The following is a 24444-nucleotide window of genomic DNA, read 5'->3' on the forward strand; positions in this document are numbered from 1 at the left end:
CGTAGTCTTACACTGTGACCAGTGCATGAGCAGAAAGTTTCTACTATTATCCATATCTGTCAGGCAGATTTCATTAACAGTATCGCTTTCATTAAAATTACTTGAAACAGGCTAACAAAGGCATGATTTTACTAAGTTTCAAGTAAAAACAATAATTAAAGGTAGCCATAAAATCATATCTCGAAGTACTAAGGAATAAGAATGCCAAATGTTTTTTGGGCAGTTGATGATATAAGAACTTCAGCCCCACCAGGCTGTGTGTCCAGCAGTACAGTGTTTCACCATCTTTCCTGTCTATAGTTTTACAGACAGTAGAAGTAGGCAGGAATGAATCTAACTTCTTTGTAATATTCTTTCTCCCATATTTTACCATGTCTTCTGGATCTGAGCCTCTACTTGTTTAGCAGTAGTACTCACAGCAACGTACTGGTAAGAGGAAGGCTGCCATTATTCTGCTGGCTGTGTGTTACTGTAAAACGTGTCTCCTCACTTTAGGCAGTAGAGGACAGCTTCTGCTTTCCTTTGGAGGGATAACTGCTGCATCCCACCTTCTTCAGGGCTGGGGCAGGTTTTAGAGACTTTGCTGCCATTGGGACAATGATGCAAGAGCAGCAAGTTTGCTGCAATGTTATTAAGCTTTTTCACTTGTTCACACAACCATGTCTTTTCACCAAACTGGCTTTTAAAGAGCTTCTCTTAACAGGCCAGGTCTTTCTCTTGCAGTGCTGTATCACCAACATTGAGCATGGAAGAATGCAAGCCACGATCCTACTAAAAGAAACTTTCAGCTCATGACCCATTTGTATCAGAAACATTCATGTATCGTGACATTGTAATGAAATTCTCATGTGCTGTACAGGAATATGCATATGTGAAACCTGTGTATTTCTCGTGGAATTTGGTCTACAAATCCACATGTGTTGAAAACCTCTGTATGTGAATGAAACTTAGAAACCAAAACACTTCAACAAATACAGGCTTTCAGTTCAAACAGCGTGCTCATCTTGACACTTTGAACTTTCCTCCTAGAATGATCCCTAGAAATTTAAGGGAAAAATGGAGGAGCAAGCTGATGTAATGTAACCAAGTAAATCTCAGACCTGGAAATTTAAGAAAAAAATACCAAAAGCTTTTGAAAAAAATTGGAGGAGTAAGCATTTTTTTCATCTTATAATGGCATAAGTTCAAGAATTGTCCTGCTTTTTTCCCTTGCTTACTTGGGTGTGAATCAGTTTTACAGATGCTAGTGAACCTTCTCATTTTATTCCAAGGCATATGTTAACAGAACATCAGGACTCACGGTTGACTTTGATATCGTTATTATTCTGCAAGTGGAGCTGGATTGAGGTTTTTAATAAACTTTGAAATGTATTTTAAATGAGAAAATGTCTTCTCTATGAGATTTTTTTTTTTTTGGAAATATTTTTTTCTTTAAGAAAATATATTGCCTGAGAAATGCCTGATATAAGAGTGGCTATTATGTAGTGTCTCTAAGAAAGGAACAGGAAGTGCTGAAAGTTAGAAGGATAAGGGAAAGGCAACAAAAAAGGCGTATCTCCATCACAAAGAAATAGACTTTAACAGCTGATCTGGGGAAAACAATGTTGTTTTACTGTATGTTGCCACTTTTCTCTCAAGTACAGTAGAGTGAGATAATTGCACCCTGAATCTAAAACATATCCCCATTAATCAACTTATCTAAAAAATGAGAAGATATGAAATTATTGCAGTTCTGCAGCTGGGAAATCATCTGAGTCAAAGGTATTAGATTAAAAATCTTTCCATTGCATGAGAACAATTTGTGGTGGGTAGGTCTGATGTAATAGTAAATATGATTAGGCTGTTCAAAAAAAAAAAGCAGCGTGTTCAATTTTCCCAATAACTGAGCAGATTTGCAGCAGACAGACCGGGGTTTTGCTAGGTACTCCTGGCTGTTTCCCTGTCTCTCCATGCACTGCATTTTTCTTACCGATCTGGAAAACTGGTTGCTTTTATTTTGTAAACTTTCTTTATAAAACAGGAGATGCAACGGTATGCACAGCATGGGCTTTGGAGCCCATACTGGTGCGTGAGTGAGAAGGGCAGGTTGCAGAAATACTAAGCAGAACTGTCCTGTTAATTTGCAGGGTAAATATTTTACTGTGCAACAAACGCACTGAAAATGGAGTGTACACATGCTGTGATACCCTTCCTCCTGAAGAAACACAGTGAACACTGGACTTGTTGCTATGGCTCTGCTGTGCCTTTCTCCCCATTTCTCATCTCTTAGAAGGCAGTTATGCCTTCAAATGTCACTAGTGCTGACATTTGAGCAGCTTAGGGCCCAGTGCTGTAACTGTACTCTGCCCAGCCTCAGAGCAGTGCCCTGCTGCAGCCAGGAGCTCACTGCTCTGCTTTTTTGGGGTGCACCTTGTCTGCGTACTTGGTAGGCAGATACCTCGCTGCTCCCAGTACCTGGCTGGGTGATATGCATTAGGTCCGTGTTGGCATGAACACATGTTGTTCTCCTCCTATTGCTCCTAGCAAGCTCCAGCAATGCTTTGGACTGGCTGTTTGTGTCCCTGCCTTGCATTTTAATGAAGGCCATCACTCTCTTTTGCCCCTCTCTACTTGGACAGGATACTCTTTGTTTACTCAGTTTATTTCTGTCTGGCCTACTTGTGGATCCTGACGCTGCCCACTTCTGCTGAATGGGAGTGGGGGCTGTGCAGTGCTTTGTTGTGCCTTCAGTTTGGGATCTGCTTGGAGCATGTTGTTTTATGGCTGGCAGGTAGGAGTGGACAAGGGGGGAATGTAGCAAGGAAGCAGAGAGCAAACATCACCTTTTCCCCTCATGCGCCCCTTTGACTGGGAAGTAAAGAAAAATAAAAGGCTGACTCCTTGCAGGAATGAAATGAGCCTTGTGCCTAATTTTCAGCCTAGAAAGCAGTGTCTCAGTGCTTGGAGAGAGGCTGCAGCATTTACTCTTCTGGAATTTAATGACACAGCATGCAAGCCCAAGCAAGGTTGGAGAAAGGCAAATGGTGAAGTGGGGGGTGGGGGGTTGAAGGGAAAAAAGAGAAGAGGGAGGAGTTCTCAGACTATGAACCTGGATTTAATTACAATAATAATGTGGCTTACACTGATAGTGAAAGCTTACACGTGGCTTTGTGCTGCTTTGCACAGATAAGCAGGATAAGGGAGCATGTCCTTTGCCACTTATGGGCTATTTTCATGGAACTAGAAAGGGTGACCATAGAATTGGTGACCAGCCTGGTATATCTCCTCTGGCTGTGCACACACACTGTGGGTTTTGATCATCTATACTTCATGGGTGCTTTGGGTCATCTCCATGAAACTCCTCTTGACTGGGTGTCCTGTTTGTGTGTTCATGTCAAAAGAGACGTACTATGTGGTGCAGATCTGAATCTAGTCACTTTACAGTCTGCAACATGACAGAAACCTTGGTATTAGATGTGTTTTTATGTGTATATTTGCGTGTTTGTAAGCTGTTTGTGCAGTCTGTCTCCACTTCAAATATGTATATTTTCCTAGTTTCAACTGATAATCTCTGTCACCTTCTTTGATCAGATATTAGCTTTGTAGGATTACCTGACAAAGTCAGAAGAGTACCTGGTTGTTGGAACCTAATACAGGATGCTGAGACATGGCAATTAACTGACTAAATGCCATTGGCACCCTTCAGCAAGAGCAGTGCCTCTGGTTTCTCAGAATGGCTTTGGACAAAGCTGTGCTAAGGCTCATATGAGCTACTTACTCTGCTTGTGGGGCTGCAGCAGGGAGAGCCTCTGGGAGAGCGGTGCATGCTCCTCAGTGCATGCTCCTCAGACAGCTTTAGGTACAGGCATGATATCATTGATGTTCTTGCACTTGATATATCTGATAGCAATGTTCATGAAGTATCCCTGATATGACGTCAACAGATCCTCTGTAAATAACTTCTATGGAAGCTGGAGACAGTATTATGAGGCACAAAGCAACTGGCAGGTCTTATGAAATGGAAAAAAGGTGAATCACTTCTGCTTTGCTGGTAGGTAATGGTGACCCTATGGTATTGGTCATGAAAGATGCTGTTGCTTTCTTGAAATATTTTTTCCTTTGAAAGGAGAAAGGTCTGAACTTTGCCTTTTGCAGTCCAAGGAACAGCTTATTGCTGTGTACCTTCTGCCTGCCCTACTGCTGTTCTGTTTGCAGTACTACAGACAGCTGAGAGAATGTTTTCTGTAGAATCAGTGGAGTAGTTGTCTTTCAAAGGAGATGAAGATTTCATTGATGAGCAACATCATGTCTTTGGTATTCTCTTAGCCATGCTTTGGCAGTTCCTTTGACATACTCATGCTCTCTTGAAGTAAGGAGGGAACAGCTGTGACAATTGCTATATCTATGTGCAATAGGCTTTAACAGCTATGTGGAAGAGGGATTTTTTCAATGGCATCACAGCAAAGTGAGAGATAGCTTTCCCAGTACTCCCAGAGTGTTTTTGGGCAAGCCTGGCTGGGGAAAAGTTTCTTATTTTCCAGATAAGCAAAGCTTCGTTTTTTGTTTCACCTTGTCTTCTTTTTACCTACCTGCAAAATGAGTGTTTTGGATGATATTCTGGTACATATGCCTTGCTTTGTCATCTGTTTATGGTGAAACACTTCATTCAGTGCCCAAGTGACTTATATGGGGACATTCTCTGGTAGATTTTGGGAGACTGATGTTACTGCTGCCAGTAAAAGAGTGGACAGCTTGTTGTCTGGATGAAATTGGAATTATCTGATGGTAGATGTAGAGCAAATAGAACTGTAAATCAGTGGTGGACCTGAGCTCTGGTCTATAACCAAAGATACCTGAATAAGGTTAATTTACAAGACCATAACGTTTCTTTGCAATTTCATTCCATTTTTGATAGAAATCCACTGCTTCTTGATTTTTATTTATTTATTTATTTTTCTGGTGGTAGCAGAGAAATGGCTGCCTAACATCCATTTGAGTAGAGATCTGCATCACTTAAGTGATGTGAGGCTGCTGGGAGTGATGTAGGGGAAATCTGTCATGCGTTCTGCTTTTTGGAAACTGTATTTGCATGTTGATCACAGAGAAGTACTGAGTAGTACCAATAGAATCATAGAATCACCAAGGTTGGGAAAGACCTAAAAGATTATCCAGTCCAACCATTCACCTATTACTAATAGCTCCCACTAAACCATGTCCCATCCAGTCATTCCTTGAATACCCCCAGGGTCGGTTACTCCACCACCTCCCTGGGCAGTCCATTCCAGTGCCTGACCACCCTTCCAGAGAACTAATATTTCCTAACGTCCAGCCCGAATCTCCCCTGCTGCAGCTTGAAACCATTCCCTCCAGTCCTATCACTAATGACACAAGAGAAGAGGCTGACCCCCAGCTCACTACAACTTCCCTTAAGGAAGTTATAGAGAGCAATGAGGTCTCCCCTGAGCCTCCTCTTCTCCAGGCTGAACATTCCCAGCTCCTTCAGCCTCTCCTCATATGGCCTATGCTCCGGACCCCTCACCAGCTTTGTTGTCCTCCTTTGTTTACCCTCCTCTGAACATGTTCCAGGGCCTCGATGTCTTTATTGCAGTGAGCCTACTCTTTAAGCAATGCATACTACTGAATTAAAGCTAGGCAGTGTAGCAACAATGGACATAAAACAGTTGTGCTACACAATAGTTAAGTGAATTAAGATAATGAGGAATTTCAGTGGTAGCAGCATATAGATAGACCCAGTATAACTGGAATTTGCCTTGAACTCCAAAATTCCTGTGATCATGCAAGTCATGGTCTTTACCTTGAAGAGCAGTGGTATGACTGAACAGGCTGTTGTAGTGAACTTTGTGGGCTTCTGCACATGGTCTTAAAGTGGAAACGTTTCCTAGGTCTCATCTTCTATTGAGTTTTGGCTATATTCACATCAGTACAACACTGGCTTAGGGAAAGTAGGATTGAAGCAAATGTCAAATCTGTTACTCCTTGAAATTAAAACGGAAAGCAGTAGACTCAGTAGTGCCGTGAATTAGAGCAATCTTTGTTTTGTTACCTGTGAATCTGGAGTTTAGGGGCATCATATGCTGCTGGACTTCTTATTCTGATGCGTAGAAATCTAAAGTCAGAAAAAGTTTTATGTCAGCAGCGTCAGTAGTTTTTATAGTAGTGGCCAGGTATCAGCTATAATGCTGAAATTATAGCCAGCTCAGATTGGTTGTTGAGAACAGTCATTATCCATGAGCCAACAAATTTAGCTGAGTCTTAACTTCATGAGCAGTGTCTAAATGCATTAGCCATATGCTCCTCAGCATATGGGTAAATATATAACAATTTATTTTCATTAGAGTTTTCTTACAAGTGCTGCTAACCCAAGCTCCACTAGAAATGTTTACAGCATGACAAGTCTCTTCAGATAAGAAGCTGGCTTTCTGTACATCAAGTTGTCCTGAAAGGGTAGTAAACAAATACTTCCTCCATTCTTTCCTTGAAGTAGCAAGGCACAGCTGCTCTAAGTCTGATCTAGTGTACCTGGCTGGGCTTGGTTTTGTATTGGAGTGAGAGTAATACTAGGCTTTGCAGATCTGTCTGTTCAAACATGTGCTTCTAAATGCCCACTGTTAATTGTGTACTGCCTTCTAGCTGCCCACAGTGAACTTTGGGTGACATTCTCTCCTTGTGGCTTTATCTGAATGTAGGATGTATGACCTTTTGGGTTCCTTACCCTTCCTCAAGAAAGTGGTGAATGAAATGTAACTTTCCCAACAAGGAATTGAAAGGGAAATTAGGTCTCACTCTTGGCTTACATGGTCAAATGAATGCAGTGTAGGGAGCGCATTGTAGGTTTGGGTTCTGGGACAGAGCCATGAGGGCATAAGCAGCAGCATATGTGGTAAAGCAGCTATTGCTGCTGTGAGAAACAGGTGATTGTTGGTGTTTCTTGGTTTGTGTGGTTTTTTTTTGGACAAATGTCTGGACCAAAATGCATAACCATGGAAGTTGCCTAGGTAGGTGTGGAAGTGTAAGAAAGGACCAAATTGTCTGAGAGATGTAAAGATCAAATGCAATCTAATTATCCACATACTCTGAGGCCTCAGTACATACCTAAGCATAGACAGCAATGTGAAACCAGAATTAACCAGAGTTAGACACAGATCAGGTTTGAGAGAGAAAAGGATATTCTGCAGTCAAAATAAACCTCTGTGTTTAAAACTAGGTATTTCAAATAGCTGTTGGCTTTTCTTTCTGTTTTCATTGTGCAGAAGATTGACTGACAGAGTCTTGGGCTGTCCCTGTAATTTTAGCATTTCGTTTTATTCCTCTGCTATTATCATTGTGTTTTGAAATTCTTAAATATTCGGTGACTTTTAGGCAAAAAAGTTTTTTGGGAAGTTGTACTTCTAAAAGAAGCCCTTCTAAATATTCAGGTAGGAAAAAAAAAAAGTCAGCTTCTCATTAAACATTCTTGTGGTGGTGAAATGGAATTGTGAATGAGAATTACAAGCAAGACAAAAAGAAATGGAAACCTATGTATGTGTACTAAAAGATCCCAAATATATATTTTCTTAATAAACTTGAGGGAAGAACAAACCAAAGCATTAAAACAAGAGCAATTTAGTCTTTACTACTTTCTGTCACCTTCCATAGTTCTTGTGCAAGGTAACTGATGACCTTTTTCTCTTATGGCATTATGCAAAGCCGTCAACTTTTCATAGGTAGTATGATGCTAGAGGGAATTCAGCTAGCATTAGTAAATGCTGGACTACAAGAACCATAGGAAATCACATGTAATTGTGATTTAAGTTCTTTAAGAATTCTCTGGGAAGCTGACTGGAACTTCAAACACCACAGTTATATTCTAGTCATGGAAAGTGAAGAAGATGCATGGCAAGAGCAGGTGTTGGGGTGAAACAGATAAAAAGGGGATGTGGAAACCCTAAGGTCTCCATTCTGGGGGGTTTGTTTGCATCTATTTCTACATGTCAAAACAGTGCATGATAAAAACTGGATAAGATAAAACACCTCATGGCTCTACATGAGTATTTCATGTAGGAGTATTCCAGGAAATAAGTGCATAGAGATATGTACAGGCAATCAGTGATTGATATATATATGTTTTTGCAAGGGTTACATCTGGCAAAGGGATGAAGACTGTTTTGATCAGTTAATACACCAGAACATATAATATTATGTGAAAACTGTGTGTCAAGGCAGTCGGGGAAGGGTGGCATTTGAATTATCCTTCTTTGTGCTCATATGAGGACAGACTTGGACAGGAGCATCTTGCAGCCAAACTATGGTGGAAAAGCTCTTTCATCACATGCAAGAGAAGAACTGAGATTTTTTGAAGGCAATAAAAAGCTGTGGTTGGTGACCTTATACTAGAGGTCTCTATTTTAATAAAGAGTTTCTTATAGTTCATGACAGATAGAATTAGGGATTACGCAAGTATCTTGTAGTTATATTTGTGTTTATATTTTTCACTACTTTCCCCCCCCTCCAATGCCCCTGGGAGCCATCTGAGAGACCTCATAAATGTGAGATTTCATTTTCTAATGCTATTTCATTTCCTGGATGGAAGACCTGCCACGAGAAGACCAGACCTCAAATTATAATAGCCCTATAAATAACTCCCTAAGGCAAAAGGGAAAAAGAAAACCTTTGAAAGACAACTGCAAATACAAACATGAAGGTGTTTGGGTTCTTGTAGAACCAGACTAAGTGACTCTAATTAGGGCATCGTTCATTTAGTGTGAAGTTAGTGGGTTTTGGGAGGGTTTCTGTGTTGTTTTCCTCTCTGCTCTGTATCCTTGAACTTAGATCTCAGAAGTCCTCTAAGGTACTCTGCTGGAGTTTAATTTTCTACAGTGTTTAGGTGCCTTTTGTCCTCTCTTTAGATCCTACCAGGAAATGCAGCTTCTAGGTAAAATTGAAAACGATCAAAGAAACTGACTAATACAATTACAAATCAAGTTAAATATAGTCTGAAAATGCAACATTCTTCTTTCTGGATGAAATTGTTTTATTTCAGGAGACCCAGACCCAGACTGTCTGCCTGCTTTCCACTGGAAATCTGTGCAGAATTGGCACATTGACTAGAATAAAAACATTCCCGAGGAATCGGCATGTTCTGTCAAAACATTTGAACAGCTCCCATCTCCCCGAGCACAGCACTGTTATGGAGCCTGCAAAGGGAGCTCTGAGACTGCGACATGGTTTTTCCGGCTTTGCTTCCAGCCTTCCAGCTTGGATCAACCTTTTTGCATAGTTAAGAGCAAAGCACTGTGGGTTAGGTTGTATTTAGCTGTGATGGCAGCAGGGAAGGAAGTCCATGAGAGCCTTTTGCATTTGGTGTGACCTGTGGAAAGGCTGAAGATGTGTATGGTCTTTATCTTATCTCTGTTTCAGCTAAAGCAGAGTTATATATGTGAGGAGAATTACAAAAGATATGTCTGTGGGTCCCAACAGCAGCCAGTGGGTCAACCTACTGGCCAAGAACAGCTGGACTGGCAGAGCTGAGCTCCAGGAGAAGTTCTGCTGCCCAGAGGCAGGATTTCCCTGTAGTGGATGCCTCTGTGCTGTGCTTCATGGTGCTGCATGATTCTCAGCTGTTTGTGAGCTCAGCATCCTCTCAACAGCAGAATTTGTTATTTGCATTGTGGAGTTATATTGAGGTTTTTCATGGATATCTTTGTGACTCACTTCATAAAAACTAAAATATATATAATTTTTGTTTAGAAGAAGATAGATACATTCTGTAATTGCTATATAAGCAAAGTGTGATTAGCATCAGTCTTTTTTGTGGAGCTCTGATTGCTTTACTTTTTTAGGTAGCATCTTACTCCTGCAACACTGAGATCGAGTCTCACATGTGGGATCTACTCTATCTGAATGAGTGTTAAAATGAGTCCTGTAGCCAGTTTACTGAAGGTGCTGTCTATCTGCTATTGAGACTGGTTGCTTGGGAGTGTAATCGTGTCATTTTTGTTACCAAAATTGATATCACCAGGCTGACCACAACTAAATTAGGTTTTATTTTTGCAGAATTTCTGGGTAGTTGCATGATGATGCATTGTGGTGGACAGCATGTAGTCAGTGGCTTGAAACAAATAAAGTTTTTCTTCATATTGGAAACGATGATGCGTATCAAGCAATGCTTTACTGTGCCGATAAGCTAGCAGATGGTGTCCTTTTTAAGGCTGCACATGTGACAATACCCTGTTTGAATCAGCGTATCATACCTACTTTTCTAACCTCTTTCTGACAGAAGAATCCTTTATAAAGTAGCATAAAAGTAAACAAGGTGGAAAGGCACATATGCATGTGCCTATCTTGTCCACTGTGACACATGCCCACGTGTTGTGGTTTGACCCAACAGGCAGCTCAGCACCATTCAGCAACTCGCCCACACTTCCCAGGTGGGTTTGGCAGAGAATTGGAAAGGTACAAAGTGTGAGAACTTGTGGGTTGAGATAAAGATGGTTTACTAAGGTAAAGCAAAATCTGCGCTCACAAGCAAAGCATAACAAGGCAACAGTTCAGAGTCATTTTGATAAAAGTGGAATCCATCAGAAACACAATGGAAGAAAACCACCTGGTTGAGTGGACCAGGGAGGACAAGGGTGGCTTATAAACGTTTCCTGGCTCTGTTTGGGTTAGTGACAGCAGAACAGTCTTATAGGGGGTGGGATGTGAGTGTGAATTCCTAACTCTTTTTCACTTATCCCCTGGGCCAGAAGGGCCAGATGTGTTGCACAGGCAACAAATCTAATCTGTCAGTAATCATTTCTGATGGTTTCCCTGCAGTCAGTCCAGAAGTTAAGTTAGTGCACGCCAGCTCCCATCAAGTAGAAAGACAAGATCACCTAATTTGATGCCTTTAGAGAAGAGAGAAGGTGGAATTATTGTAATGAGTAACCTCACCTTTCATGCAGGTTGCTGTATATACTGTGTCTGGTGGTCATATATGCTGGTGCCTAACCCAAAGCAGCTAAGTCCCCACTGTAGAACTTGGAAGTGTAACTCTGTGATTCTCAGAATCGCTGGATGTTGTTACTTCCGTGTGTTGCTATAACTCCTTTTATTTATGTTTTATTTTATTTGTATCTTGATCTGAGCATAGACCATGCTGGTGAAATACAGTCGTCTCTGAAAGTGAATGAGGGGAAGGTAGTTTAGCATAGCTGAAGTCACACGGGAGAAATACCCCCTCTGCGTAATTATGGGTAAGGTATGTTAAAAGGCTTTGAGACCTTGCAGAATGGTGAATCCATCTATTCCTATGAGAGGTAACCAGCTAAAATGTCACTGTCAAAAGCCTCTTAACATTGTATACGATGTACTGCCTTGCAAAGATCTGACTGAGACTCAGATTCTTGCAGTCTCACCACTGTGCCACACCATAGCAGTCGTCTGATTTGTGAACAGTTCATCATCTGCAGAGACAGACCTGGAAAAGGGATTCCTGGGATTTTATGGGTGAAGCAAAACTGAGGGCTCTGACTACAACAGTTTTGCTTCACCACCTTGAGATCAGCAGAGAAGTGTCTGATGTCTTCATTGGACATAGAAACAGCTGCTGCTTGACTCCTCCATGACTACACAGAAAGAGGCTGTGGCAATGCTGTAAAATGCATTTGCATCCAGTGGACTCTCGCTCAGCACTTCAATTGCTGCTTCTTTCCCAAATTCTTTTGTTGCTGCAGTTCATATTACAAGGAGGAGGATAATAACTCAAAAAATCCCCGGGAATAAAAAGCATCTGAAGTTTAGGGTTCAAATACAGCTTGCTTTTCTACTGCTTCTATAGTCAGTCTAGTTGCTTTTGTTTGGCTTTGGAAAAATGTGAAGAAGTGTTTAAATTCATGTTTGAAATATTGCATCTCTTCTCAGAAATTAGTATCCTTTTTTCTCATTTTCAACAAGGAAAACTTGCTTTTGAAGCAGAGATTTTGGCATTAATGTCTTGATAGAATAATAGGCGTGAGATGGATTGCAATCTATTGCCTCAAGACTTTGCCAATCATAAACTAAAATCAGTTAATGCATTAAATCTTGCTGTATTGTGAAACGTGCTAGTAGTATTAAAAAAAATCAATCCAGAAAATATATTGATTATATTATCTCCATAGCAACAAACAATAATGGGATGATGTTAGCTTAATAATTGTGCTTTGAGAAAACCTTTCAGAATAATTACTGTATTGTGGTCTTTTCACAATGTGCAATGTAATAACGTTTCTTCCTTGACTGCAGTCACCATCAGCACTGCGTCAAGAGATGCTGTTTATGTGTGCATACATATGTATCCACGGGTAATTTTGCTCCGGGTGAAACAATTTAGCAGACTATTTTGGGACTCATTTTTAAATGGTCAAGCCCACAAATTGGCAATTGTTTTCTGTGTGGTTTGTTTTCCCCCACCTCCTCTGACAACTGGCTACCATAAAAAGAGGCTGTTAATGTTCTTTCTCCCACCTCTCTCTTTGCTCCCCACAAAGGTTTTGGATGGAAGGGAATATCCAGCTAGTAGGTTAAGGGTCTCGGGGAGAGAGGAGCCCTGCTCTGAAGCTGGTGCTTCAAAGCTGTTGCTTTAATTGAATTTAATCACTCATCGTCTCAAAATAACCTGTTCCACAGGAGTGAAGATAGCTGTCTGTATTTTGAAGGATATGATTTTCTTTGGCATCCTGCATTGTCATTTAATTAACCTGAGGCTGTTCTGAATAAACATACAGCAATTCTAATATGTATGTGTCTGAGTGTATAACGTTTTTAGCTTGAAATTTTAGCAGGAGTGAAGGATAGATATGTATGCTCTTCAATGGGGATCTTGCTTTTATTTTTGCTTTCAGATTGTATATTTTTGTTCTTGAACTAAAAAGAGGTGTTGACCCTTGTGTCTGATGGAGAGGCCAAGCATTTATAGTGGTGGAGGAGAGGATGAAGGAAAAGAAACAACAGTATTATCCCTGAAGTTTAAACAGCCACAGAACTATTTAGCCTTAATGGTAGCCCTGATAGAGGCCTTACAGTGAATCAGGAACTCATCCACCTTCTGGCCATGATAGTATTTCCTGATGCACCTGTTGTGCAAGGGCTGGGTTTAGAGATCAGCTAGTTAATAGGCTGCTGCCAGGTCTCACACTGACTGGATTCCTTATAGCTTTGATAGGGTGTTCTGCTATGCTCAGTAATGTGGTAGGATGCCCCTTTACTTTCCTGGGCATAAGTGAATGACACAGTCTCCAGTATTGACTGTTCCAGCTCTTTTTGTGGAGGGGAAACCAGGAGCAAACGTTGTTAGCTTAATTTTTTTAGCGCTGTTTCTTAACATTTCAGTTCATATTATTTCAGTTCTTAGTTTTTGACAAATTTGTTCTTCAAGTTGCCAACTATGTGGATTTTTGCCATTTACCAGATAGGACTCTCCTTTTCTTTGAGGATCTCCTGGAAAAAGCCCCTACCTTGGAACTACTATTGAGCAATATGGCTCCACAGTGGAGCGAGGAATGTCCAGATCCTCTCAACAGCATTATGGTGGTGATTTGGTACTGGAAAAGTAAAAAATACAGTACAGTACAGGAGTGGACAGTATTCAGTTTGAGCTGATGTCTTCATAAGGAGTTTGATGTTTCTGCTGTTCTCTGCTGTTGCTTTCATTTACTGTCCCTCCAGGCTGTTGCTTTACAGAAGGATGTAATGGAAGAGTTGTCTTCTGTCCCAGACCTTGGTTCCTTTCTGCCAGTGGCCCAATCCCCTAGGAATGCAGCAAGTTTGCAGAGAAAGGGAAGGGCAGTGGTTGCTCTCAACTTGATGCTTTGTGCCAGAGTGGCTAATTCTGCATAGCCATTGTACTGAATGGGGGATGCCAGGCCTCTCTCTTTTCTTCTATGTAGCTGTGAAATGGCTGCTGAATGTATCAGCTCTCTGGAAAATATCTGGTACTTGCAGGTGGATAACATCATTCATTGTTTGAAAAAAGACATCCAGATAGATAAATAAGGTAGAATTGACTGTGCCTTTTCCTGGCAGCCCCTGTGCTCAATCTTGGTGCTGGTTGGTGGCCTTTGCTGATCATGAGAGCTGTCCCAAATTCTCATTCCACTGTAGCCTCCTGCTTAGTTTCCTTGTGCTGTCCCAGTTACTACTGTTCTACTTGATGTGCCCAGCCTGTGCTGGGCTTGGCACTGAGTGTTTCAGTCTGTCTTATTCCAGGGAGGCCTGACATGGTTTTTCAGTCTGTCTTTTCTCTGTGCTTGGATACTACCAGATGCTGCCTGGGTGGCTTGGGTCTTTACACTGTCTGGCTTCCGGAGAAACGTGAACAGTATCTTACTTAATGGAAACATGGAGATTTTTTGGAATAATTATTTTAAAGTAGACTAAGAATCAGCTGCATGGTTTGATGTAACTGTTGGGGCTGTGGCTCATCTTCTTCCAAGAGAAATAAGACTGTTCTGTTCTCTTAAGGATTTTACACCATGTGTACTATTGTAGTTCAGGGTAAGTCTGTCCTACCTAATGGATTATGAGTTTGTGACCAGGATGAAGTACATTAAGCATTTGTTTATATGGATAGGATGAGGATTTCCAAGAGTGCAGACTCACCTTGGCACTTGTGTGTGTGTGTGAAGCAGATTTGCCTGACCTTATCCTTGTGGCTTTTCCAGAGATGCCATGTGATAGTAATAAAAATAAGTCTGTCCATGCTGCAGACAGCAGCATGCTCCGTTCTGCATCAGAGGGCAGCACAGTCTTTAGGGACGCTTCTCTGCCCTCATGCTTGAAAGTGTGCATCCATACAAGGTGGAAATCGGACAAGAGGATGCTGGGCTTGTCCAGCTGCGATACAATACAGAAGTAGACTGACTCTTTTCCAGTAATGCATTAAGTGGAATGGTTAATGCCCTTTACAGGTAATCCTCTTTCCAGCTCTTGTCCTTGATGGAGTACTCCCTACACAGTGCTTTGAGTTGGGCCCTGGTTTGTGTCCTTGTGTTGGCGCAGTAAACAATTAAAACTTAGGAGCTGAACACAGATGGAGTGTGCGTTGATTTTTAGTTCCTTCAGATCTTTGTTTCATAATTTCAGACTGTGGTCACATACTTAAGTGTCATTAATTTTTATAATCAATTCATAAACCACAGTAGAGATCCCTAGTCCCATACAGTAGAAGTATCTCTGAGGATGCTGAGATATTAACATCCGCTGAGTGAGTAATACTGCTTTGGAAAGCTGAGTATTTCCTTGAAATCCATTTGTCTACATGATGCCTGCTTGGGTGCTAGCGAGTTAAGGCAATGTGAGATAGCCCAGAGTCCTTATCAAAAAAGAGAGTTAAACACTGTCGCTCTAATTCTGTAAATAAGCATATAAGATTTACATATGGACACGTAACAGTTCCAGTATGTATTTCAAATTCTATTTGTACTCTGTTGTGCCAAAGAGACAGTTACTGTCTTTTTATCATGAAAAATGACATTTCCATAACCTAGAGTAATCTGCTGTTGCTGCATCAGAGAAAAATGGCACTTTTTGGAAGCAGAAACATCTTGGAGGAAAGATAGGTTCCTGCCTCCCTTTCTCGGGGAAGATGTCAACCTCTATTTCTCCACATGCCAGTGTATTACTCCCTAAAACAGTACTGCATTGCCAGAGTACTTCCAAAATATTTATTTTCCATAGATCTAGCTAGCGTGTCTGCCTGTCTGTCCTACAAGAAGTAGCTGTCACTTATTTAGATCATGCAATTGCTTTTTTTCTCCTCATAAGGGAGGCCAGTGTGGAAAAGTAATAGAACTTATTCATTATTAGTGATGTGATGAATGCTTACGCTAATCCGTCTGAGAGACATTAAGCACACAGTAAAAGTACACATTGCAATGGTCTTCTATGGTACAACGAATTCGCTCTAACAGAGAGCACTGTAATTCTGCATTTTCCTATTGTAATCTGAGGAAATAGTAATATTAAGAAATGCAGTGAAGATGGATAGTGATCTAGTAGAACTATGTACAAGAAGAGACTGCGTAGGAGAAAACTGCACTCAGTTTGGGAAGATGTCAACTTAGAAGAGGTTCAGTGGAAATTATAGTCAAGTAGAAACAAGATCTATCATTCCTTTCTCTCTTTTTTCCAATTTCTTGACTTCTTATACATTTGTATTATCACAGGCTCGGAAACTGCAGTGAGTCTGTAAGGTCTCATCCAGAGCCTTTTCATGAACATTCATTGCACAAATAGTATTTCTTTATGTGCATGTCTTCATAATAATGTGTTTTCTGTTTCCTATAATATTTCTAAGTAGCCTGACTAGGTGTCTTCTGTGACATTTACTATTAAATAAAATAAGGACCCAACAGGTTTGTGTTATTTAGACATTTATATAGTAGTCCTAATAAAAATAGTGAGGTGGCAATTATAGCTCTACAGCAGATATAAACAAGGTCTAAGCTAATGACAGGCAACATCCAAATAGATAAAAAGAAATATTATTTTTGCCACTGTAATCAGTCTGGAGAATTCATCATTACAAGAATCAGGAGAATCAAATACAGCAGCTGGAGTAATCTGGGGGCCTGGTTAATTTTATGACTAATTCCATTTGTAACTATACATATTATAAGAGTAATTGAATCTTAAGATAACAGTTGAGTGAGGAAGAAACTTCCTTCTATTTAAAGCATTTTAGAGTTTATCACATATGTGCTTTCTCCCCCCCCCTCCCTCCCCCCCTTTTGCTTTTCTTTGCAACCACAGGCGATATGTTTGGAAGGTCATGAACAGATCAAATGTGTTGATATTCCTATCTCACATACTGCCCTTTTTAGGTGGCAGAGAAAGAATGGCTTTGTAAGATACCAAGGAGGACTGCAAAATCTACAGCTCAACTCTGGCTCTGCCACTGACTTCTTGTGTGACATTTGACAAACTGCATAATCTTGTGTACTTCCAATTCCTCACCTGTGACAGATGGGCACTTACCATCCCAGAGATGCTGTGGAAATGTAGTTTGTAAAGTGAAATGAGATTGAAAGTAGAAAGACAAAAGGAACACTGCAGTCTCAATGCAGCGTACCAAATTAATATCTGAGGCTATATCTACATGGGAACGCTTTGGAAAGCTAAGAAAAAATCAACTGAAAATGTGCATGTGTGGTGCATATATGAAATTTTCACAAGAGAAGAGTCTCATTCTGGAAGCAGTTGTATGACACCTTAAGAAGCATAGGGCTGGGGTAGATGAGCTGGGTTATTGATCCTACACTCCGTTTTTTTCTGAGTATTCACATCCAATCATATCCTCTGCATCAAAACCCTTTTTGAGGTTTCTGCCTCTGCTGTTCTGTCTGGGAGGCTGTTCTAAAATCTTACTACTTTGATAGTCTATAACTTTCATCTAATTCCTAGCAACATTTATCCATGGCCAGTTTATACTCATTTGATCTTTTAGTAATGTAGGCCTTTATATTAAATAGATATTTTCCCTCCCTGATGATTACTCCCTGTACATTTATAGACAGCAAGCGTATCTGCTTCCTTTGGTCTGCTAAAATGAACCTTTGGTTTGCTAAAATGAACTCTCCTAATTACTACTTGTAAGACAGGCCTTCTGTTCCCTGAGGATCCTTGTAACCCTTCTCTCGACTCGTTCCATTTTTAATTCATTCCTTTTGAATGTGGCTCGTCAGATTTGCATGCAGCATTCTAGAGAAGGCATATCCCAGATTAACTGCATTTGTAGCAATGAACAATACTTGTTCATTGTTATCCTGTGGTTGATGTGTCTGTCTAAGTTTGTTCTTCTCCATCATGTTCTCTTCAAACAATCTCTTATGCCAGAAAATCTTGGAGTTAACATAGTCCCCTTAGGACATGAAGCCTTGTTTTGAAGTGAAGATTCATTCATTGCTGTTGTTCAGGTTCTTTGGGTCATCCACTTCTTCTGAGATGACAATCCAAATCTTTCAACTTGCTGAGGATGCTTTTCAACCCAGCATGGTGAGGATTCTTAGCTAATGTCTCTCTGCTTCTTATGTCATTCAGTCCTCAAAGCACTGAGCAAAGTTTGTCCCAGGGGTGACCCTTGAGACACTCATGGGATTCCACCATTCATGGGTGAGATTTCCTGAGCACAGTCTGTACTAACTTCTCTGAATACTGCCAGATAGAATGTAATACTGATGCATCCATCTTCCATAGTTCCATTACCTGGAGGGCACGTTGCCTTTCCAAAGAAGGGTAAACAACTTATATCCCATTTCCCATTCCCTACTCTGACAGTCTTCCTGTTTGGTATTTCCTGCACCTAAGGTGTCAGGTTATTGCCAGTGGGCCAGAGGTGGTGTGCAAGAGGATGTTAACTGACTGCAGCTGTTTTGTGCAGCCATGACACTGCTGGGACTTGAGATAAAAATCCTAAGAACATGTGATGGAGTTAATGATAAAATGTGAGGACTGTGTGTGTTCCATGGCAGTGAGAAGTCTGGAATGCTGTTGAGGTCCGGCTTGCTTGGCTTCCCCTTCTTCCCATCCTCTCTTTGGTAACTAGCCTACTTGAATCAGCCATTAACCAGGTTAATGGGGAAAGACAACAAATACCAGGAAGGATGATATGCATTTCTTGATTCCCTCCTGGAAACCTGTTTGTTTTAAGGTATAATGTCTCAAGCAAGGGCCCAAATGGGTCCAAAACATATCTCCCTCTTGTAATGCAGGCACACTCAGGCAGAAGAGAATGAGGTGAGGCCTGGGTCTTCTGCTTGGGACTTAAATGGGAGATGATCTCTGGGGGTGAAAGGGTAGTGTCCTGCCAAAACTGCCCTGGTGACTTTGAGCTGGCTGTTGCATGCAGACTTGGGACAGGTGAATTGGCACGACTGAAGCATACTGAGCCATGTGATCCTCTGGGTGAGATGACTCAATCCCGAGAGCCTTTGGCCACTCTGGCCAAGGAGCTCAAAAGGGGTTTTCAAACTGTTTATGACAGCTGCCAATGGAAGATGGCAAGTAGTACAGCACATATACAGGGACCTGCCGGCACAGGTTTTCTTTGAGACCTGAATAGGTAAAAGATAATATATAATTTGTTTGGTATTTAGTTCAGGTAATTTTTTAAATTGTATAATGAGAACACATTGTCCAAATTTTCATATGCAGATTCAATTAGTGTTCGGTTAATTAGCCTTTACAAATGAAGATTAACTTAATTACATAACACTAACCTCTCTTAATAACTATTAAGGGTAGGAAGACTGCTTTTAATAAATGTGAAAAGGCTATGTGTGCTTTTTAAAATCTAAAATGGCATACACATAAATTAAACAAAATTACATAGAGGACAGCTATTAAGGGCAACGATCAAAGCAAACAAACTACATACATGGCTTGGAATCAGACTGGTTAGAAGTTCGTGCTGTTTTCCTCTTTGTATGCTGGCATCCTAGTGTTTTTGCTAGGGTTATTACTGGAGATGATGTACAATCTAGTGGTCATTCCATCAAAGTGGGTTGCAGTCAGATGCTGCTTAGTTCTAATTAAATTCTAGCTTGTGTTTTGGTGTATATATATGTTGATTAGGGTACTAGGCTGTTAGCACTTCCAAGCAGTCTAAGGAAAAAAGGCAATGAAGCCCATTCAGTAGTAAAAATCTCACCTATAAATGCTGTCATTCATTGCCACTCTGTACCGTTGACAGTTGTGTAGATTTTTGTCTCTAGATGTGAGGTATGTGCTCAAACAATGATGTCTCAGTTAATATCACAGTGAAACAGAGAATCACATCTGATTACAGGGTGATGAAGGGGAGGGTGGAGCAAATACAGGACTGTTAATGGGATATGGTGTATTTCAGCTTTTGAGTCACATGTTTGAATCCAGGTTGTCTTAGCTAATGACCTCTATGGGAACATAAGTGAAATGACTTGGCGTGGTCAGTCCAGATCCCTGTGAACAGGTACTGCCATCAGGTTACACCAGCTGTAACATCATCAGGCCAAGAGGTGCTCACTTGTGCAAATACCCCTTTGCCCCCCAGATCCAGGTATGCTTTTTTTTCATATCAGGGTTGACACACACAGAACTGCAAAACAAATCAAAACCCTTGATTTATTTTTTGTCATATCTTGTTTGTTCAGAGGTTGGAGGATCTCTTGATCCACTACTATCACTGTGATGCTTTTCAGAAAGGTGTAACAAAAGAAGCCTTTTTCTCTTGGCTGTTCTTGCATGGGTAATGCGTTCTACTTGTAATGGATTTGATGGGCACATAACATCTATATCCTTACTGCATTCTGAAAGTCACTTTTCTGGAGTCTGGATTTTAAGCTATTGCCTGGAGCACCTTATGATTCCCTTGGAAAAAAAAAAATAATTTAAAAAAATATATAAAAAATTATATATTTATATATATAATATGTAAATATTATATATATACCCTTAAAAACTTCGTTTAATTTCATAATCCTTGTTTTCCAGCTGCAGCAAGTTGAAATTTTGCAGTGTCTTCCATACAATTTGGATTAACTTAAGCTTGAGTATTAAGCTTAAAGTCTCTTAAGTCCCAATTTTCAGCTCAGGAGATAGGTAGTTATTAAGCAGCTGATGAGAATGGGTCAGATATACCTCATGTTAGATAATACTACTAGATACTTCTAAGATCTTTGGCTTAGTACCTACACCCATTTTCATCAGAGGGAAGATGACATTGCTGCAGATTTTTGAAACTGTCAGGAACTAGCAAGGATAAAATGATTGTGGAATCCATCTTGGAGTGGCAGAATCTATTGAAAAAAGGCAAGGGGGTACTTAAGCCCATCCAGCCCCTTTCTGAAGCCCTTTGATTTACATGCTGCTCAGTCTGAGCTCTCAATATTTCATGTCTCAAGATAGATGGTTGGCAGTGGCCAGATTTTGTTCTGGCTGATGCAGACCTAAATCCTGTTCCCTTCCATAGGGACTACACCTGTATCTGTCAGAGCAGAATTTGGCTTTGAGAGTGGTTCTGCCCACAGATGCAGCTGATGATGCATTCTCAAAGGAACGGGAGAATGCAAATTCCCTGTAGGGAGGCAACCGCCAGCCATGTAAACAAAGAAGCCTTCTGGGTTTGCAGCAGTCAGCCCACTTGAGCTGCTGTTTCCATGGTGTACCAGATGCTGTAAAATATGCTTTCTTTAGGGGAAGAAGCTTTTTATACTCCTGTATTATCTTGTTTGATAATGGACTGTCATCAGGCTGGTATCTCAGTGTAGGGGCCACATGCAGGATGTCATACCCCCTCCTCACCCTGCTCGAACCCTCTTTGAGTTGTTCTTGATGACAATTTGTATTCTGCAGCTTCCAGACAAAGAGGAGGCTAAGTGATTTTTTTTTATTTTTTTCTGTCCTGGAACAGCATCACTTACTATGTTTTTACACTTCACTGTTACTGTTTAATGTGTGTACAGTTCCTCCTGATGTGCATGGTGTCATCTCATAACATAGTGCACTGGTTTGCTTTCCAGTTTCCTTCTGTTTTCCTTTAAAAATATACATAGAGAGATATATAAATCGATGATACGTTTTTCTCTATTTCTAATTTACTAAACCCTCCCCCCCAGAAAAAAACTGTAGCTCCTCACTTATGGCTGTTTGAACCACTGGGCACATGTCCACTAGGCACAGTTTCTCAGTTTGTTTCCTCATCCTTGTGCTCACCCAGAAGGTTGGTCTTTGGGAGTTGAGGAGAGGTCTCTGTCTCCATTTCTGTAGAACAGCTTGAATTATAAACCTTGACAAACCCACGGTAATGACTTTTGGAAGCAGACTGACATTGGTAGTATAAAATAAATAAATAAAGTTGCCAGTAGCTCTTATGAGGCTTGCTATGTTTTCAAACATGACTCATAGGAGGAGGAGGAAGTTCTCAAGGTACCTGTCTGCTAGAGGCTGTATTCAGGAATGATGCTGCAAAGCTGGCAGGCCTATGAGGATGTGGCATATCTCCTGACTGTGTACCTGGAATGGTCCATTGGCTTTTCCCATGGCTATCTAGGACAGATGTTAGTGCCCTACTTTGCCTTCACCTCCATCCAACTGAAGGGTTATACCTGTGAAGGTCAGCTTAAAATCTCACAGGGATGGATAGGGCTGTTGATTTTGGTTTATAACTGCAAATGATGAGCAAATAAGGAACTACTACTTTTATAGCATTTCTGAAACTTTTATCAATTGTAGTAGTGGTTTCTTCATCACTACTTTTTTCTCTCTTCATCCTTCTCTTCCCTTTCCTTTTCAACCATATCTCCTTACTATCTTCCTGGCTGCAGACAGAGATGCACACATATATTCCCTTGTCTGTGCTCTGGTCACTGCCACATCCCAGGGCTTGGTGCAAGCAGTGTACTGGTGTTTCACCAGCAGCTCAGTGAGACTGAGGTTCTTCTGGATGCCCACCACACCATATGGAGCTTCAGAGTGGGACTGGGGCAGCTGGCAGGGACAGGTAGTGCTGGGGCTGTATGGCAGAGTGGGATGATGGGGCGTCCTGGGGTGTGGCAAACAAGGGCTGCCTCTGCTCCCAAGGATGCTTTGTCCTGATTATCCTGGTTATTTTTCAACTCCGTCCCTCCTCCTGTCCTTCAGGTCTGTACGTTGAGGTGGGAGAAATGTAGTTAATTTTAAGCCAGTGCAATCATTTAGAAGATTGCTCAGTGGAAAACCAGTTATTGGTTAACAAGCCTGATTTGAAATGTGCTCTTTCTGACCCTAGTATGGTAGCAAGTCAGAGTGCTTCCAAGAAGCTGGCTCTCTGGAAGGCTTCTTCACAGAATCATTCAAAGCACAGGTTTCTTGTAAATGCTGAACTCATGCTGGCTCACGGGAGCACAGCTGGTGGATGCAGAGGGCAATATGTACCTGTGTTCTTGCAGTCCACAAGGAAGCTTAGCCAAGGGATGAAGAAGAACTGAGGGATTTGAACTTGTTTAGCTCGGAGAAGGCTCTGGGGAGACTTCATTGCAGCCTTTCAGTACTTGAAGGGTGCTTACGAACAAGAGGAGGACCAACTTTTCACACTGTTTAATAGTGATAGGACAAGGAGGCTTCAAACTAAAAGAGGGGAAAATTAGATGTCAGGTGAAAATTCTTTAAATAGAAGTTGGTGAGGTACTGGCACAGGCTGCCTAGAGAAGCTGTGGTGCCCCATCTCTGGATGCTCAAGGCTGGGTTGGATGGGGCCCCAGGCAGCCTGAGCTGGTGAGGGGCAGCCCTTCCGGGGTTGAAACTGAGTGGACTTTGGGAAACATTTTGTCCCATTAAATAAATAAATATATACAACTCCAGGGTTAAAAATCAAACCATCAAAAAGCAATCAAATAAGAAAACACACTTTTGTTAAAGAGCTGAATGGCTTTATGAAAGGAGGAATGGAGGTGGTGGCTCATTTGGGTGCTAAGTTAGTGCCCAAGGGTGATAAATGAGGTAGCTACTTGTGATTAACAGGTTTTCTTTTTAGTGTGCATGCATGTTATGAGGTCTTGTTTATTTATGTCTGTATTTTATATATTTATAATAGTTCATATTGTTCTAGCTAATATTTTGCAGCGTGTCTTAAAATAAGAAAGCTTCAATATGAGATGTAAGCATTCTACTCTGCCTGTGAGTTTTCTTTGAAAAATGAAGATAGATCACAATAGTCTATCTTGAATTAATATAAATGCAGATTAATGCAGTCAGATGTGTTATTTTTCCATAGATAAGTTACAAACACAATGCAGTATGACTTTCAAATATTGCAGTTTTGTTAAAAACAGATTTCTTTATAGGCACTTTTGGGAATAAATTTTACACACCTTCTTTCAGATTAATCAATTTGAATTCATTTAGGGCACTAACAGTCTAGTTCAGCAGCAGACAGATTTATATAAATGGATACCAATTTTCATCAATTATGAAAATCAAGCACAGTGAAAATTCCAAAAGTTTGTTAAAATAAATCTGCTTACTATTCTACAGAGTCTCCCAGGAGACTGCCTTGTGCTACATTCCAAATCACTTAAAAGAACCCATCAATAAATCCCACCGAAGAAGCAACAAAAAAAACCTTCATGCACCCAAACACCTCCCCTCCCCCCCAAAAAAAACCCAAACAACCTTTCAGTGTTACTTACATTTCTTCAGTGTTTAGTAAGGCATATTCTATGTTACAATAATAAGTGTAATTTTTTTCTGTTTACACACATTGAAAGAAAATTGAGTCGACCTTGATCTTGAAGCTAGTTAAAACAAAACTAAACAAAAAGACAACAATATTGTAACCTGGTAGCATATTTTGAAGTGTAGGAGTCCAATGGAAACAAGTTTAATGGCTTTCCAAATATTTTTCTTTCACTCATCATTTCTAGATTCTCTGTTCAGAAATGGGCCAAGAGAGTAAGATGAGATTGAGTTAATACCATGGCTCTTCTAGTTGAG

The 24444-nt window shown here is 40.8% G+C and overlaps 1 protein-coding gene across 8 annotated transcripts in view; it reads left to right on the top strand.

The window, feature by feature from the left end:
- TBXAS1 (thromboxane A synthase 1) overlaps positions 1-24444 on the top strand; it is a 238029-nt gene that overhangs the window by 62978 nt on the left and 150607 nt on the right. The window contains exon 1 of one of the 8 annotated variants that reach the window (XM_032445788.1): positions 2649-2770. The exons of 6 other annotated variants lie outside the window; for them this stretch is intronic. In XM_032445788.1, coding sequence (XP_032301679.1) covers positions 2750-2770 — 21 coding nt within the window. In that variant the 5' untranslated portion in view covers positions 2649-2749. Of the gene's footprint in view, positions 1-2648; positions 2771-2855; positions 3006-24444 lie in introns of those variants that run through there. One more of the 8 variants, XM_032445781.1, reaches the window with a different exon arrangement.

Source organism: Coturnix japonica, chromosome 1 (genome assembly GCF_001577835.2).
Source record: "Coturnix japonica isolate 7356 chromosome 1, Coturnix japonica 2.1, whole genome shotgun sequence".
Taxonomy (NCBI): domain Eukaryota; kingdom Metazoa; phylum Chordata; class Aves; order Galliformes; family Phasianidae; genus Coturnix; species Coturnix japonica.